We start from the raw sequence: 18,581 nt of genomic DNA on the forward strand, positions 1-18,581 counted from the left end.
TTATTCAACATACACAGAGAATAATTCTCAAAAGGTGGATGACACCTGACCAGGTGGCTCAGTTGGTAGAAGCATCATGTACACCAAAAGTTCGTGGGTTTGATTCCTGGACAAGGGACATGCCTAGGTTGCAGGTTGAATCCTCAGTCAGAGGGTATATGGGGGGAACCAAATGGTGTTTCTCTTTCACATAGATGATTCTCTCTATCTCTCTGTCTCTCTGTCTGTGTGTCTCCATCCTTTCTTTCTCCCCTCTCCCTCCTTTCTCCGCTTCCCCTTCTCTAAAATCAATAAACATATCCTTGGGTGAGGATTTTTTTAAAGGTGGATCATACTCTACATACTGATTTGTAATCTGTTACACAATATTTTGAGAACCATTTTGAATTCAACAGGTGAGAAATGCCATATTTTTAATGACTGTCTTTTATTTCATACTATGAGTGTAACATTAGTTCACCTATACCTGTATTATAGGATTTTTGGACTTTTCCTTGTCTTTAATTCCTTATAGAAACAAAAATGTAATAAACATCACTGTCCATACATAATTGCTCTCTTATCCATAACAACTTTAAGATAGATTCTTAGAGACAGCATTACTATTTTAAAGAACATGTATGTATGTGTATTTCCCATATCCTCAACATTAAGGGATATAACCACTCTTTCATTCTTTGTTAATATGGTAAGTAAAAAGTAGTATCTCTCTGGTTTAATTTACTGTTTTTGCTGACTCATGAATTGAAAGAAGTTCATTTTTATTACTATTTTTCTCTTTTGTGAACTGCTTTTTCCTGTCATTAGTCCCTCCTCGTATTAATAGATTAACTCTTTCTACTGTCTTGAAAATAATCTTTGCCAGTTTGTCTTATGGCTCTGCTTTTGATTATTTTCCTACAGAAGTGTTTTTTTTTTCCTTTGAATCATTTACTGGATACTTTCCTGTATGATTTCTGCTTCAGGGTTTTACTTAACATAATATTATGTAAATATTTACCTATACATTTTGTAACAAAATATATAGTCCAGACCCAAGGGCATGTAAGAATTTAACATACTAATTCATTCAATCATTTATTTATTGATGCAACAAATATCTATTAAGCCTGTATACATTAGGCATTATTATAAATGTTAGCAATAAAACAGCGAGCAAGATCACCAGGGTTCCCACTACCATGGAGTTATACTTCAAAAGGAACACAATCATGCAGCATGTAAAGAGTGGGTCCAAAGTAGGTTTACAGTTGTGAGTACATAAAACAGTTTATTTTTATATTATTAATTGTTAATTATTATATTATTCTCCATACAAACAGCTGTGAACCAACTTTGGCCCCACCCTTTAATTTAACGTGAGATTTCAAATTAATAGGAGAAGAATGGATTATTAAACGTATAATGCTGTTACTAGTTAACCATTAAGAAAAAAATTAATTAGATTTTTATTTCATACCTTACATAAAGTATATTACAAATAGTTATAAAATCTATATTTTAAAAATAAAATCATAAAAACACTAGAAAGATAAGTAAATATTATATAAAGAAATATATGTTCTCAAACATGAAAACTTCAGAATAAGATCTCAAGGCAATTTTGGAAATCATATCTTATTTTTTAAAAATGGAGTATAACAAGGTGAGTTTTGAACAATAAGCTTTATTAGTGTATTTTCAAAGGTACATAAAATCCTGAGCTACCTTACTTACTCATCATTGGTTATTATTTACTCTTCAAGGTTTACATGTATTTTGCTGCAAACTCTGTGATGATTACATTTTTATACAAATCAGGAACATAAATACATTGAAATACTCTTTTTACCCCTGGAATAGCCAATTAATGCACTTAGATCAGCTTACTTTTTAATTCCACATTAAAAGTTTTAGAACATAGTTTTTCAACTGAGCAATTTCTTTCTCAAAACTGCAAAGATAGGTAGTATAAGATCTGATTCCTTAAATCTTACTGAATTCTTTGAAAACGATGTTAATTTTGGCCTTTAATTTATTTTCATGAATAAATTTGTAATTATCTGACAAGTTATATTTGAGAATAATCATAAGAGTAATAACTACCTCTAATCTCAACATTTCAGCTAGTGTAAAATTTCGCAGGCTCCCTTCACATACAAGCAGTCCACAATTATCTCAATAAGAAAAATTTACTATGATTTAATAAAGAGGCGGTCAATCCAAATGTAAATATATCTTTGTTTAAATGGTTATGTATTATAAAACATGTTGTGTAAAATAATTCCTCCGGGCTCTATAAAGAAATACATACAGGGAGAGGCTTCAAGATGGTGACAGAGTAGCCCAGAGGGAATCCAGCTCCCATACACCTGTAGAAAATCCAGGCGGACCTACTGAGGAACAGCATAATCAACCAACAATTCCCCAGCATTTATGAAAATAAGACCAGAGAGTGTGACGGAGGGACCAGAAAGCTGCAGGTCAGTGAGGACTCTGGGACGTGAGTGAGGACAAAAGCAGGTGCACTCCGGGCCTCCGAAGTGTCGACCTGGGCCGGTGCCTAACGGCCTCGGTGCTGCTGTGGCCGGGAAACAGAGGCCTCGGTTTGGAACCAGCACTGGGGCGCCTGCTGCGAAGGCAACTCTGGAAGCCCGACACCTGGCAGGTCTACAACAGACTGGGAGCTATGGGCCTACTACAGGGTTCGTGGGAGAGAACTGACTCCCTCCCTCCCTGTCTAAGCAAGGCTGGGCAATACCAGGCAGAGACCTGTATGCTTAAGTTTACATAAAGGGTAACAACGTCAGAGGGCCGTGTTCAACTGCAGACTCTCTGGTCACCAGCCCGCCAGCCCAGGGGAATTGAGAAGGGCACTGTCGTTGCCGGTCTTTTGGGGATTGGGCTGGGCTGAGAGGCAGGCTTTGTGAAGTCTTTATTAGAAAGTGAACAAAGGTGTTTTGCAACAGCAACTTGCCTCATGACCCAACCAGCCCAGCAGCCATCCACAGGAGCACTTGAGTCCTGCCACAGGACTGGAAAGGACAGTGCCAGATCCCGCAAGACCCTGGCAGCCTGCCTGGGGGTGTGCACCTGCATCCCAATCTGGTAGCCTGGCTGGCACGAGTGCGCGAGTGTGCCCACCTGCATCCCAGACCACAGAGAGGTCCTTCTGTAACCAGAAAAAACAGTTTGGACACTTTGAAACTGACAAGGGAAGATTTTTTTTTACCAACTTCTTTTCTAAGTAATCTTATATATTTTTAATTGTATTATTGCTCTATCTTTCAATACTTTGTTCCTCTCCTTTCTTTTTGTCTGATTTTAATCCTTCTTCCTTTCTTCCCAACCTGTTAGCTTATTCCTTTCCCCTGACTTTTGTGTGTGTGTTTGTGTTGGATTATTTGTTTGTTGCTTAGTTTTCTTTTACCCACAAGAGGCACAAATAATTGGGAACTGCGAAAGGACCATAGTGGAACCTAAAGAGAAGGCACCACAACAATACTGAAACAGAGACAAATTTCACTTTTCTATAGCAGAGAAGCCTCAAGTTGCTGCATAGGTGTATTACTATTGTTTTCTCATTATTCTCACTACTTTTTAATTTTATTTTAATAGTATCTATGTATTCCTCCTCTTTCTGTATAGGTTTCTTGGTCCTGGCTGGATATATTGTGCTAGTTGACAGGTTTCCCCTGTTCTTTCCTCCACAGTGTATTGCTAATTTACTATACTTAACACCACTTGCTTTACTTTGACATACTACCCAAGCTTTATAACCCCCATTCAGACAGATCACATAGAGTCTGTCATGTGAATGTTGCTCAAATATTATTGTAAATAATACCTGTTCTATACAATGGTAAATGCTTCACAACACATCTCTCGGACCTTAGACCACCTTCCAGGTTCCTGAATTCTATTAGTGTAGTGATTAACTCTATTTGCTAACACGCTACACCTAGTTACTATTCTTTACTTTCACTTTACCTCAAAATCTGACCACCTGCAACCTCACTGCTTTGTAGATGGAACTCACAAGCCTTCCCTTCCCGACAAGAGACTTATCTTCTGTTCATCCTTTCTTAAAAGTGGCAAGCTGGGTCAAAGAGTACAGTAAACACTGTGCATAGCCTAAAGACTTTCTATTTCTTCTCAACCCACTGTGACTGCAAATAACATGAAATACTCTTGTGCTGTCATAAACCATTTTGCCTCCCCCTCCAACTGATCGCACACACACAAAAAAGGGAGTAGGTGTAAGCGGAGAACACCAAGATACCTGCAGGAACCTGCACCACTGAATTTCACAGGAATTCTACCACAGAAGTTCACACCATAAACTCAGAGAACCAGAACAGATAAATTTAAGACGTTGAGGCCAACAAGAAGAGTATCACAAAAAATGGGAAGATACAGAAACAATCCCCAAATGAAAGGAAAGGTGGAACTCTCAGAAAGAATGTTACATGAAATATAGGCAATTCAACTATCATATGTTGAATTCAAAGCACTGGTTATCAGGAAATTGAAAGAGCTTACAACTAGCTACCAGAAACTTCAGTGGAGCTACAATGAACTCACCGCAAACTATATCAACAGGAAAAAGGAAATAGAAACCATCAGTAAAGGCCAAGAGGAAATGAACAATACAATTTCTGAACTGAAGAACACAGTAGAAGGTATGAAAAGCAGGATCGATGAATTAGAAGATAACACCAGTGAGTTAGAGGACAGAGCACAAAGAATCTCCCAGACAGAGCAAGAAAAGGAAAAGAAGCTCAGAAAGAATGAGGAGGGAATAAGAGAAATGCAAGACAACATGAAATGTAATAATATCCAAATAATAGGAATACCAGAAAGAACAGGAAGAACAAGGGATAGAAAACCTATTTGAAAGAGTAATGATGGAACATTTTCCTAATTTGATGAGAAAAAAAATGTAACACAAATCCAGGAATCACAGAGAGTCCCAATCAGTTGTAACCCAAAGAGGCCAATGCAAGACACATCATCATTAAAATGGCAAAACGTCAAGTCAAAGAGAGAATCTTAAAGGCAGCAAGAGAGAAAAGGAAAGCAACATACAAGGGAGCCCCAATAAGGATGGCCACTGACTTCTCAATGGAAACATTCCAAGCAAGAAGAGAATGGCAAGAAATATTCCAAGTTATGAGAACCAGTGGCCTATAACCAAGGCTACTTTACCCAGCAAGGCTCTCAATTAAGATAGAAGGCCAAACAAAGAGCTTCCAAGACAAAAGAAGTCTAAAAGAATATGCCTCAACCAAACCAGCTCTACAAGAAATACTAAAAGGGCTGCTTTAAGGAAAGGAAGGAAAAGAGAGAGACAGAGAGGAACAAAGGTAGATAAATGGCAATGAATAAGTACCTTTCAATAATAACCTTAAATGTAAATGGATTAAATGCACCAATTAAGAGACATAGAATAGCTGCATGGATAAGAAACCATGACCCACACATATGCTGCCTACAAGAGACCCACCTCAGATCAAAAGACCATCACAGACTAAAAATGAAAGGCTGGAAACAAATTTTCAAGCAAACAGACAATAAAAAAAAAAAAAGCCGGGGTACCAATACTCAGATCAGACAAAATAGACTTCAAAAACAGGGCCATAAAGAGAGACCCAGAAGGTCACTTCATAATACTCAAGGGAAGAATCCACCAAGAAGACATTAACATCATAAATATATATGCACCCAACATAGGAGAACCTAAATATATAAAGAAAATCCTAGAGAACTTCAAGAAAGATATTGACAGCAACACAATTATAGTAGGGGATTTTAACACCCCACTGTCAAAAATGGACAGATCTTCCAAACAAAATATCAACAAAGACATAGCAGCATTAAGTGACACTCTAGAAGAAATGGACCTAATTGATATATAAAGAGCCATCCATCCCAAAGAAGCTAAATACACATTCTTTTGAAGTGCAAGATAGATCACATGATAGGACACAAAACAAGTGTCAAAAACTTCAGGAAAATAGAAATAATACCAAGCATCTTCTCTGACCACAACGGACTGAAATTGGAAACCAACCACACAGGAAAAAACCCAAAACAGCCAAAAGCATGGATATTGAATGGTAGGCTATTAAACAATGAATGGGTCAAGATTGAAATTAGGGAGGAAATAAAAAAACTTCTTGAAACTAATAAAAATGAACACACAACAACCCAATACTTATGGGACACGGCGAAGGCAGTCCTGAGAGGGAAGTTCATAGCAATACAGGCTTACCTAAAGAAAATAGAAACATTTCAAACAAACAACCTAACCCGACGCCTGCCAGAACTAGAGGAACAATAACAAAGACAGCCCAGAGCAAGCAGAAGGAAGGAAATAACCAAGATCAGAGCAGAATTAAATGACATAGAGACTAAAAGCACAATTCTAAGGATCAATGAATCCAGGAGTTGGTTTTTTGAAAAGATAAACAAAATAGACAAGCTTTTAACTAGGTTCATCAAGAAAAGAAGAGAGAGGACACAAATAAATAGAATCAGAAATGAAAGAGGAGAGATTACAACTGATATCACAGAAATAGAAAGGATTGTAAGAAAGTACTATGCAGAACTGTATGCCAAGAAATTTGAAAACCTACGTGAAATGGACAAATTTGTAGAAAAATATAATCTTCCAAAACTCAGCAACAACAACAACAAAAAAACCAGAACACCTGAACAGGCGAATAACAGCAGATGAAATTGAAGCAGTAATCAAAAAACTTCCATCACACAAAAGCCCTGGACCAGATGGTTTCACAGGAGAATTCTACAAAGCTTTTGAGGAAGAGCTAATCCCTATTCTTCACAGACTATTCAAAAAAATCCAAAATGTGGGAAAACTCCCAAACTCTTTTTTGAAGCCAGCATCATCCTAATTCCAAAGCCAGATAGAGACACAACAAAGAAAGAAAACTTCAGGCCAATATTGCTGATAAATATAGATGCTAAAATCCTCAATAAAATATTGGCAAATCGCATCCAACAATACATCAAAAAGATCATACACCACGACCAAGTAGGATTCATCCCAGGGGTGCAAGGATGGTTCAATGTTTGCAAATCAGTAAATGTAATACATCACGTAAACAAAAAGCAAAGACAAAAACCATATGGTCATATCAATACTTGCGGAAAAAGCTTTTGATAAGGTACAACACCCATTTATGATAAAGGTACTCAGCAAAGTGGGAATAGAGGGAGCATTCCTCAATATAATAAAGACCATATATGAAGGACCTACAGTCAACATCATACTGAATGGGCAAAAACTGAAAGCTTTTCCACTAAGATCGGGAACAAGACAAGGTTGTCCACTTTCACCACTTCTGTTCAATATGGTATTGGAAGTTCTAGCCACAGCAATCAGACAAGAAAAGGAAATAAAAGGCATTCAAATTGGAAAGGAGGAAGCAAAACTGTCATTGTTTGCAGATGACATGATAGTGTACATGGAAAATCCTATAGCCTCTATCAAAAAACTGCTTGAACTAATAAATGAATTTGGCAAAACAGCAGATTACAAAGTCAATATCCAGAAATCAAAGGCCTTTTTGTAAACCAACAATGAAATATCAGAAGCAGAAATCAAGGAAAAAGTCCCATTTGATATAGCAAAAACAAAAATAAAATATCTGGGAACAAGTCTAACCAAGGAGGTAAAAGACCTCTATGCAGAAAACTACACAACCCTGAAGAAAGAAATCAAGGAAGACAGAAGAAATGGAAACATATACAGTGTTCATAAATTGGAAGAATTAACATCATCAAAATGTCCATACTCCTGAAAGCAATTTACAGATTCAATGAAATACCTATTAAAGTACTAATAGCATATTTCACAGACATAGAACAAACACCTCAAAAATTTATATGGAACCATAAAAGACCCCAAATAGCAGCCGCAATTTTGAGAAACAACAAAGTAGGAGGGATCACAATACCTGATATCAAACTGTATTACAAGGCTACTGTAATCAAAACAGCCTGGTACTGGCATAAAAGCAGGCACATAGACCAATGGAATAGAACAGAGAGCCCAGAAATAAACCCAAATCTCTACAGTCAATTAATATTCAGCAAATATTAATTTGGGGGGAAGTAACATAAAATGGAGTAAAGATAGCCTCTTCAACAAATGGTGTTGGGAGACCTGGACAGCAACGTGCAAAAAAATGAAACTTAAGCACCAACTTACACCATACACCAAAATAAATTCAAGGTGGATTAAAGAATTAAATATAAGCTGTGAAACCATCAAAGTCCTAGAGGAAAGCATTGGCAGGAAAATCTCAGATATTCCAAACAGCAATATTTTTACTGATACATCCCCTAGAGCAAGGGACATAAAGGAAAGAATAAACAAATTTGATCTCATCAAAATTAAAAGCTTCTTCATGGCTAAGGAAAACAGTATCAAGATAAAAAGAGAAGCAACTGTTTGGGGAAACATATTTGCCAATGATGCCTCAGACAAAGGTTTAATATCCAAAATATACAAAGAACTCACATGACTCCACTCAAAGAAGAAAAGCAACCCAATTAAAAAATGGCAAAGGACTTGAACAGACACTTCTCCAAGGAGGACATACAGAAGATCCAGGGACACATGAAAAGATGCTCAATATTGCTAGCTATCAGAGAGATGCAAATTAAAACCACAATGAGTTACCACTTTACACCAGTCAGAATGGCTATCATAAATGAAGCAACAAAAAACTAGTGCTGGAGATTTTGTGGGGAAAAGGAGACCCTAGTTCACTGTTGGTGGGATTGCAGACTGGTACATCCACTGTAGAAAATAGTATGGAATTTTCTAAGAAAACTAAATATGAATGTGCCTTTTGACCCAGCAATTCCACTGTTAAGAATATATCCTAAGAAGCCTGAAACACCAATCCCAATGAAGCTATGCACCCCGATGTTCATAGTAGGACAATTTATGATAGCCAAGTGTTGGAAGCAATCTAGATGCCCATTGGTAAATGAATGGATTAAAAATTTATGGTATATTTAAACAATGGAATTATGTGCAACGGAAAGAAGGAGTTCCTCCCCTTTGTAACATAATGGATGGAACTGGAAAGCATTATGGTAAGTGAAATAAGCCAGGTGGTGAGAGACAAATACCATATGATCTCACCTTTAACATGAATCTAAACAACAAACAAGCAAGGAAAATATGACCAAAGACAGTGAAATACAGCACAGCCTGATGGACCAGAGGCGAGAGTGCAGAGGATCACAGGGGAAAAGTGGAAGGTTTCACATAAACAAGTATAAAGGATACATGGACAATAACTAAGGTGGGTGGTGGAAATGGAAGGGAGGTGGGGAGCACTGGGGGTGGGTAGGCAGGGCTGGGAATATAAGAGAAAACTGTACTTGAACAAGAATTAAATTAAAAAGAAGATAAAAGTTTTAGCACAGCAAAGGAAAACATCAAGAAAATGAAAAGACAACCCACAGAAAGGGAGAACATATTCTCATAAGGGGTTAATACCCAAAATGTATAAATAACTTATAAAAGTCACCACCAAAAAAAAACAATACAGTTAAAAAAATAGGCAAAGGATCGGAAGAGACACTTCTCCAAAAAGGACATATAGATGGCCAATAGACATATGAAAACATGCAAATAAAAAGCATAATGAGATATCGCACATATGTCAGAATGGCTGTCATCAATAAATCCACAAACAACAAGTGCTGGCGAGGACATAGAGTAAAGGGAATTCTTTTGCACTCTTGGTGGGAATGTAGATTGGTAAAGCACTGTGGAAAGCAGTATGGAGATACCTCAAAAAATTAAAATGGATCTGTCTTTTGACCGAGTGATCCACTTCTGGGAATATATCCGAAGGAACCCCAAACTCTTAATTTGAAAGAACATAAGCATCCCTTTGTTCCTTGCAGCATTATTTACAATCGCCAAGATACGGAAGCAGTCCAAGTGTCCACCCGTAGATGTGGATAAAAGAACTATGGGGCATTTACATAATGGAATGATACTTGGCCATAAAAAAGAAATTTTACTCTGCAACAGTATGGATGGACCTGGAGAACATTATGCTAAGTGAAATAAGTCAGTCAGAAAAAGACAAATGCCATTTGATATCACTCATGTGTGGAATCTAATGAACAAACTGAGCTATCAAGCAAAATAGAAACAGGCTCATAGATGGAGAGCCAGGTGACAGCTAAGTGTGCAGAGGTGGGGGGACACTTAGGGGGTTGAGGTATAAACAAAAGGGAAAAAGGACTCATGGACATCAACAACAGTCCATGATTTTGAGTGAGGGGGTATAAGGGGACTAAATGATAATGGAAGAAATACAATTAAAAAAATTAAAAATTAAAATAAAGAAATACATACAGCTAATTAACATTAAATTCACAAATCAAGACCAGAACTTTTATAATTGGTAAATAGAACAACAGACAAAAATAAAAGACAAAAGTGCTGTAATCTTTGCAAAAAAAAAATTATCCAGCATCTTCAACTGTGGACAAATAAATATTTTCCTTCTTGTATTTTAAATTACTACCAAAGTAGTATATCTTTCTACAAACAACAAAAGCAAGCATGCAATATCTAAAAATGTTTTTTAACTGACAAGAATGTCAATGTCAAGTCTCCAAAGGTACAGTCAAATTCTTTTCCCAAATAAGTTCACTATGATTTTCTTTTTTTCTCTTTTTTTAAATTTATTTATCTTTAGAGGGGAAGGGAAAGACAGGAGAGAAATATCAATGTATGGTTGCCTCTCATGTGTCCCCTGCCAGGAACTGGCCTGCGACCCAGGCATGTGCCCTGACTGGGAATCGAACCGCGATCCTCTGGTTCACAGGCCCGTGCCTAATCCACTGAGCTACACCAGCCAGGGCTCTTGATTTTAGGTTAAAGTTATAATAAGCAGTTCAAGCAAAAATACATATTGCTTACATTTTAAAGCAGGTGATTTTGATAATTTAATTAAAATGTAAGTATAAATGTAAAGCTATTGTAGAAACATTTATAAACATTTTTGGGGAATACTCTCAGATCAGCAAGTAATGGAATAATTGATTTAAAAATGAAAGGTGATATTAGATCTAATGGTTGATGACAAGTCCAAAAATATCTTTAAGACATGTAAACATGAGGAAATGGACTTTATTACGTGGAGCTTGAAAACCTACCAGCAAAACAAACTATTTGCATATGATGCAGTGAATGACCTTTTATTCATAAAAGATTCCCAAAGTCTTAAAACTTCATAGATGAATCAGAATGAAATTCATTAGGATAAATGATTTAAAGATATCCAGAGCAAGTTATCAACAAATGCTAGATACTCTCACCTGCATCGCTTACTTGAAAGCAAGCTTATGCAAAACTGTGTTCTGGATAACTCACTCTTATGGCTCCCCAATAACAAGCTCGGATGAGGCAGATTAAACCTAAGAGATAAGCAATTGCCCATGAAACATAGGTTGCATGAAATCGCCTTGCAAAATCTTGGGTGGCAACCTGAAATAAAAAGCAATATAAAAATAAAATGTTGGAAAAAATTTTAAACTACTTGCTTACAGAATTTATGTTAATTTACATGTCATTTTTATGAACTATATCTCTGAGGCTACAAAATCCCCATAAAATATGAATTGTTGTATTTTTGACTATCACTGACAGGGTAAAATTTCATAAGATGATACCACTAGTTACAGAAACCATGAATTTTAATGAAGTAAGCAAAGAAACCCACTAAAACATGTTATCTCTAAAAGGAACTTAATGTATATAATTCCACCTGGCTAATGATATGCAGACAGGTGCAACAAGGTGCATGGAAAGTAAATGGCAGCAAAACAGATCAATCCCTTCCTTTTCTGGGATCATCTCCATGTCAAGAGCTTAGTTTCAGTCTCCTTTGAAAATAAGTGAACATTGATAATAACCTGTGCTTCACTTGAAGAAACAGAAGAACCAGCATAGCTGATTGAGTATTGCTTTGGCTTTGACTGGGGCCAAATTGGTTCTGGCATTAAGTGAAAACAAATGGGCTTTTATTAAACAGATGCTAAAGTTCCCAATGTCAAGGACCTTCACAGGGGTCCCAAGACACCATTTCTTCTGGACTGGCAAGCTTCCCCCAAAACAGGTCTATCAACTGAACTTTCAATTGCCCACAGTCCTTCAGAAGTTTCTGGACCTGATATGCCATGGAGGCAGGCTCTTCAGGCCTCACCATTTGCTTGAGATAAAGTTGAGAGAGAAGAATTCTAATAGAGAGTAGAGTACTCACAGTTAATCCAACTCCAATGAAAATACAGATCATTCCAATGGTAATATATGCACAGCAGCGTCTTTGTGGAAGAGCAGTACCCACTGAGGAACTGTAAATTAATGAGAGCAATAGAGAACATTATTTACATAATCACTCTCCATTTCATCTGTGAGTACTCATATATGGCTTTAGTAACATACACACTTCCATTTATTTCTTCAGCTTGAGAGACAAGAACATGCATAAAAATGTCATTTTAAAGACTAACATGAATCATAATCATAAATATTGAATTTGTGATATATTATTGTGGCTTTAAACAAAGTTCAAGCCTTGGTCATTGACACTATCCACAAAAAAACAGTGTGGTCAGTAATGATCTTCTAAGACAAAAATATATTTTCAAAAATTGTATTCCAGAGTAGAAAATTAGTGTTATGTTACAAATACCATTTGATTTTTTAAAGCCATCTTGATTTTATGTCAACAGTAGAGTTAGAATACTAAATCATGTACCTTTGCATCTGCCTCCAGCAGTCTAATCTACCATAGATTGGAAACCAATAAAGTTTATTAGAATTATGTATTGAATACGTCAAAGATTCTTTTAAATTATTTTTTTAAAATTTTACTTTTCATTGGAGAAAGAAATATGGATAGGAAGAATTAACATTGTTAAAATGTCTATACTACCCAAAGCAGTCTATAGATTCAACACAACTCCTATCAAAATACTAATAGCATATTTTATGGAACTAGAATAAATAATCCAAAAATTTATATGGAACCACAAAACATTCTAAATGAATATTGGAGCAGCTTTTCTGTGGGCCAAAATAAATCAATTTAGTACATTAATTTCAGTTCGTGAATTCTGCTTAGAAAACTCATGCCAATTTTCATCACAACTTAAATAGTCACTACCTCTGGGAAATCTTCCCAGAAAAGAACCTACTATCCCTCTACAACCCAAGTGCTATTTCATCACAAGAATAAGGCAATGACCAAAAAGCACTTATTGCATAGACAATAAAATCTCTTATACTTTGAACAGATATGTGGTACCAGTATGTAATAATATATAGTGTTGTTCTGTATGTGTTAAGACTTTATGAATATGTGTTAGACTGATGCTTCTGTGGCTTGCCTTTTTATTTTCTTGATACTCTACATGAGACTCTTCCATACTTATATATGGAGGCCTAGTTCATTTTTATGACTATCTTCCTTTTTATGAAAATACCAGTTTACTCTCCCTGTTGATGAATAGCTAGGATTATTTTTAATTATTTGCTATTACAACAAGGCTGCTTTAAACTCTTTTAGGTTTCTGTACTAAAAGAGTTTTCTAAACTCTATGTACATACACAGGAATTTCTCAAACATACATCTAGGAATAGAATTGCTAAGGTGCATTGTAGACATGTCTTCCACTTTAATAAATGTCAAAGCTGTATTCCTACCAAAACCATATGGAGATCCCATTGCTCCCCCTCACCCTCCTCAACACTTCCATTCTTGCTTTTTTTTTCATGTTTGCCAATTTTATGAGTCGGAATGATATTCCATTGAAGTTGTCATCTGATTTCTAGCATGCTGAACATCTTTTCAAATGCTAGTTGGCTATTTTCTAGTAATTGCTTCTTTTTATAGTAATTGTTCATATCTATTGTCCCTTTGTGTCAGGCTATCTTAGCTTACTGATTCATATATCAACATAAGAAACATCCAAACCTGTAAGAATTTTTATGAGTTCATTTGAGTCAAGCTGATGACAATTACCAGAAAGCAAAAAAAAAAAAAAAAAACAACTCAACCCTACATCTAAAAGAACTAGAGGAACAGCAATAAACAAAGCCCAGAGTGAACAGAAGGAAGGAAATAATCAAGATCAGAGTGGAATTCAAAGGTAGGCCTTTGCTTTATCTATCATTTTACTTTTTATCCAATCCCAAGGTTTCCTCACTTTGCTTTTTCCCTGCCTCTCTAATCTATGGATCTAATCTAATCAGTGGATTTTATGTAACCTTCTTATGTCTTTTAATTGTAATGTATAAAACGAGGTGCAAAATGGCCATTTTCTGGAGTATTTTTTCAGTCCTTTGAGATTTTGCTTCCCAGCAATTTTCATCAGTTTGGTTCAAATAAACTCATAAAAATTCTGATAGGTTTGGATGTTTCTTTTGTTGACAAATGATAACAAAACCCAGAATACAGTAGCTTAAGAAAAAATATATTTCTCTTGCATATAGGAATTTGAAGGTAAATTTACAGCCTCAGTCTTGTAGCTGCCTTACTTCATGATGCCATTGACTCAGCACAAGCAACAAGCCTCTTGCTGCCACTGCCTCTCCCTGCCAATTGTGGAGTTACATAGGTGTTTTGCAGGTTTACAGGAATGAGAAAGGGATTAGCCAGGTCACTCATCAAGGAACTATATTGTATATTTACGTAAGTTGAAGACTGTTTAGGCAGGGACATACAGAGTTGTGTAGAGGTGTAAGAAAACATCATCAAAGATACCACTAGAGAAGTTAGGCAAATACCTTTTCCTGGAAGACTGTATATAACTTACTAAAAAGTTTGTAGTTTGTTTTTGGATTTTAGGCAGTGGGCGTATAATAAGTCCATATGGTACATTGATGTCAGTAAGTAGAAAATGCCCTTCCTCAGGATACTTTACATGCCACTAATAGCCAAACCTAAGATAACAATAGAAACAGCACCTCTGTGGATTGTTCAATGTTTGATCTACACAACTATACACTGTAGCAATGAACCTGGAAGCTACTAAAAAAATCTGAAGCCAGAGCATTTAAAATTCATTTTTGCATTTGAAGATCATCATTTTAGTAAATGGATAGAAAACTGTAAGCCTAGAGGCTAGGAGATACATGAGAAAGTTGCTGTGGTTGTCTTGTAGAGATTTTGAATGCTTGAATAGTGAGACTAAGAGGACAGAATTAAAATGCCAAACAGAATTGATGGGATTTGTTTCCATTTAGACGGGGAATGCACTTAGATTTCTAGCTTGGTCAGCTGGGCAAATGGGATAACATTCATTAATGAAATAAATTCATCAATACATTAATATAATCATCAATTGCAGAATGAGGTTAAAGAAGCTGGATATGGTGAGTTTGAGAGGACTATGGACACCAGGGCTGAAATAACAATAGGTAAAATAGTAAATATAGATTGTATAGTTATATTTGAAGCTCTGAAGAATGAGTAGGGGCGATTTAAAGGCATATTGGTTGGGTTTACTGACATGCAAATAACAGAGGAACCCATGAAAAAGCCCAGATGTAATGTGGTCAAGACACAACCTTGGAGAATAAAAATATTTGACAACTTGGAAGAGAAAGTGACGTCAATGATCCAAGAAGTAAGAGAAAATGGGAGAAAATGGTACCTGGAAACTAAGAAAATCAACGTAAAAAAAAACAAAACAACAGGATAATCAACAGAACCAAACACTACAGAAAAAACAAGCAGGATGAAGACTGAGCAGATCTATTAGACCTTGCAGTTGGGATGTGAATTTTGTGAGAACAAATTCAGTGGCCTTGTGCTAGTTGTACTTTCCTCCAGAGAGAATGGGGTGCCATGATCACATGAAAGGAAGAGGCCTGCTTTGTTCTGAGAAGAAAAAATGAAGTGAGCAAATACAGGTAAGTTTCTAAGCAGGACGTGAGAGGAGAGGGAGTTCAGAGTGTCAGTCATCTCAGAGAGAAATGAGGCAACTCCTTTGCTGAGAAAAAGAGTAGTGGATACAAGGGATGGGCATTTCAGAGGAACAGTAACTATCTGGAGATAACTTATTTGGGGGCTAGGGGTGGGAGCTAATCAAGAACATTTAAAAAAGGAACACCAAGCAAGGGTTTAGCTAAGTGTAAAGCTATACACTTGTAAAGAGCTAATCAATATAGAATTTCTTCAGCTCTCAGTTATCTTGGGGTGAAGGAAGGAAGAAGTCATGGCCATGTTGATTCAAGACTGGTGGTTTGAAAAGCAAATGGATGAATTTGAATTTCAAAGGATGAAGACAACCAATCTAGCAAACACTTAAGACTTTGCAGGGATTGTTTACTCTCTTTTTTATACCCACAAGATGAAATCCCCTGAAGGCAAAGTTATATCTTTTATTTTGAGCACAGTACTTAGCACAGGACTGTTTGTTGAATTCATGAATAATATAAAAGAAAGCACTAAATAGCAAAATAAAAGAGAGTCTGCTATTGTTTAAAATAGTAGGAGGCGATCCACAAAGAAATATATTAGTGACATGGAGAAATGTTATTTAATGATCATTATCATCACCATCTCTACTAGTCTTAGGCCTATTAGTACATTTGCATGGAAATGTAACCTACCTTGTATTTCAGAATTCTAGGACTTCATCTCCTAGCCTGCAGTGGCCACAAGGTGCCCAACTGAAAATGGATCTCACCATCAGCTACAACTGAGCTGTGATTGTATGAGTAAGAAACAATAATACGAAAAAGGACTTCATGGTGTCAGGACCCCTGAGGGAAGCCTTCCCTACATGTCTTGTGATAGTTTCACAGTAATGATGTAGTAACTCTTATAACTTAAAAAGTAATTTCAGGATATTGTTACTTGTTTTTAAAGGAATACAATTCTGTAAAATAAAAGATTTTATTTTATTTTTATTTATTTATCTTTAGAGGGGAAGGGAAGGAGAGAGGAAAAGAAATATCAATGTATCGTTGCCTCTCATGTGTCCCCTGCTGGGAACTGGCCTGCAACCCAGGCATGTGCCCTGACTGGGAATCGAACCGCGATTGTCTGGTTCACAGGCCCGCAGAATTTTACTTCAACAGATGATTCATCATTTTGTTATGAAGAAAAAAGAAATCCACGTAACAGCTCTGAGTGTACATGTGATAACAGCATCTCTGCTCAAATAAATGCCTTTAGGCCTCCCATGTTTGGCATGTGATTCCAATTCTATCAATATTCCTCTAGAATACTGTTTAAGCTTATTTAGTCCATGTGAATTTCTATGTAAGTTGTTTCTTAAGTAATTGATAAAAGTTTTTCTTCACATTAATACACTGTCTTGTGATGTTTTAACCAATCACAGAATATCTACACATTCAATATTTCTTTATCATTTGCAAAATATTGCCACTGTTCTAAAATAATTAACCAAGCAAAATCACTTCAGCTAAATCTTTAACCACTCCAACAGTTCCTCATCTGTAAAATGAGGATAATAACTCTTGCATTCCTAGATCATGGGGCAGATTACAGGTAGTATGTCTATGTCTAAAAGCAACTATCACTGTGCTTAGCACAGAGACTGCTAATCGCAATAAGTCTTTGTTGTTGTTTTTTATTTTCTACAGAATTTTAAAATTCAATTTAGTGTTCTCAGTGAAGATATCTATAATTTAATTTTCTTTATTTTTGTGAAAATACAGATAATACACAGAAATATGGATCATTCACATACTTATGGGGTGAGTGTCCCTCTAGTATATATATTTTCTGCATACTTATTTGTAGTTATTCACTTTGTTTTTCCATATGCACACATCTAATTGATTCAACAAAGTGAAGAATTCAGATGATAAATTTCACAAATAAATAAAAAAGGAAATATCTAGTACTGGCTGGTGTAGCTCAGTGGATTGAGTGCAGGCCTGCGAACCAAACACCACGGTTCCACTCCCAGTCAGATTACATGCCTGGGTTGCAGGCCAGTTCACAGCAGGGGATGCATGAGAGGCAACCATACATTGATATTTCTCTCCCTCTCCCCTTCCCCTCTAAAGATAAATAAATAAAATCTTTTTTTTAAAAAAGAAATATCTATTCCTTTGAACGTAGAAATAGGCTGCAAAGAGTTATTCTCTAGGAGATATATTTAGCTGGAATCAGTTTTAGTAGAGATAAAGGGAGATATTTAGTTACATATTCTCTATTTCTTGGGCAGTTTTTAATTATTTTTTTCCTAGAAATCATTCTTAGGATTTCTCTGTTATCAAAATAGATTAGGTATTTATATCATTATAGGAGACTATGGGAAATGTAGACCAGCTCCTACTCAGAAAGGCCAGTGGAAATCAAGGTCTGGCACACAGGACTCACACCCCTGGATAGGTTCTCTCATGGGGAATCAGGCCTGCATTGTACCCAGGACACTTTGAGACTTGCTTTTTGCTAAAACTCTTTCACCCTGAATTGAGGCAGCAAATGTTCACCGCATATCTTTAAAGTAACTTCCTAAAATCTATGCTAAACTTCCCAAGGATGAGTGTAACC

The 18,581-nt window shown here is 36.2% G+C and overlaps 1 protein-coding gene across 3 annotated transcripts in view; it reads right to left on the reverse strand.

The window, feature by feature from the left end:
* Positions 1 to 10,914: 10,914 nt before the first annotated feature.
* The window catches only part of PIP4P2 (phosphatidylinositol-4,5-bisphosphate 4-phosphatase 2), a 46,027-nt gene continuing 38,360 nt past the window's right edge, over positions 10,915 to 18,581 (reverse strand). For all 3 annotated transcript variants that reach the window (XM_037049341.1, XM_037049343.1, XM_037049342.1), the window contains 2 exons: positions 12,306 to 12,396; positions 10,915 to 11,530 (listed from right to left, as the gene is read on the reverse strand). In XM_037049341.1, the coding sequence (XP_036905236.1) occupies positions 11,358 to 11,530; positions 12,306 to 12,396 (264 nt within the window). In that variant the 3' untranslated portion in view covers positions 10,915 to 11,357. The remainder of the gene's footprint in view (positions 11,531 to 12,305; positions 12,397 to 18,581) is intronic.

The sequence above is a fragment of the Sturnira hondurensis genome, unplaced genomic scaffold, assembly GCF_014824575.4.
Source record: "Sturnira hondurensis isolate 20B ecotype Veracruz unplaced genomic scaffold, ASM1482457v3 Scaffold0006474, whole genome shotgun sequence".
Lineage (NCBI taxonomy): Eukaryota > Metazoa > Chordata > Mammalia > Chiroptera > Phyllostomidae > Sturnira > Sturnira hondurensis.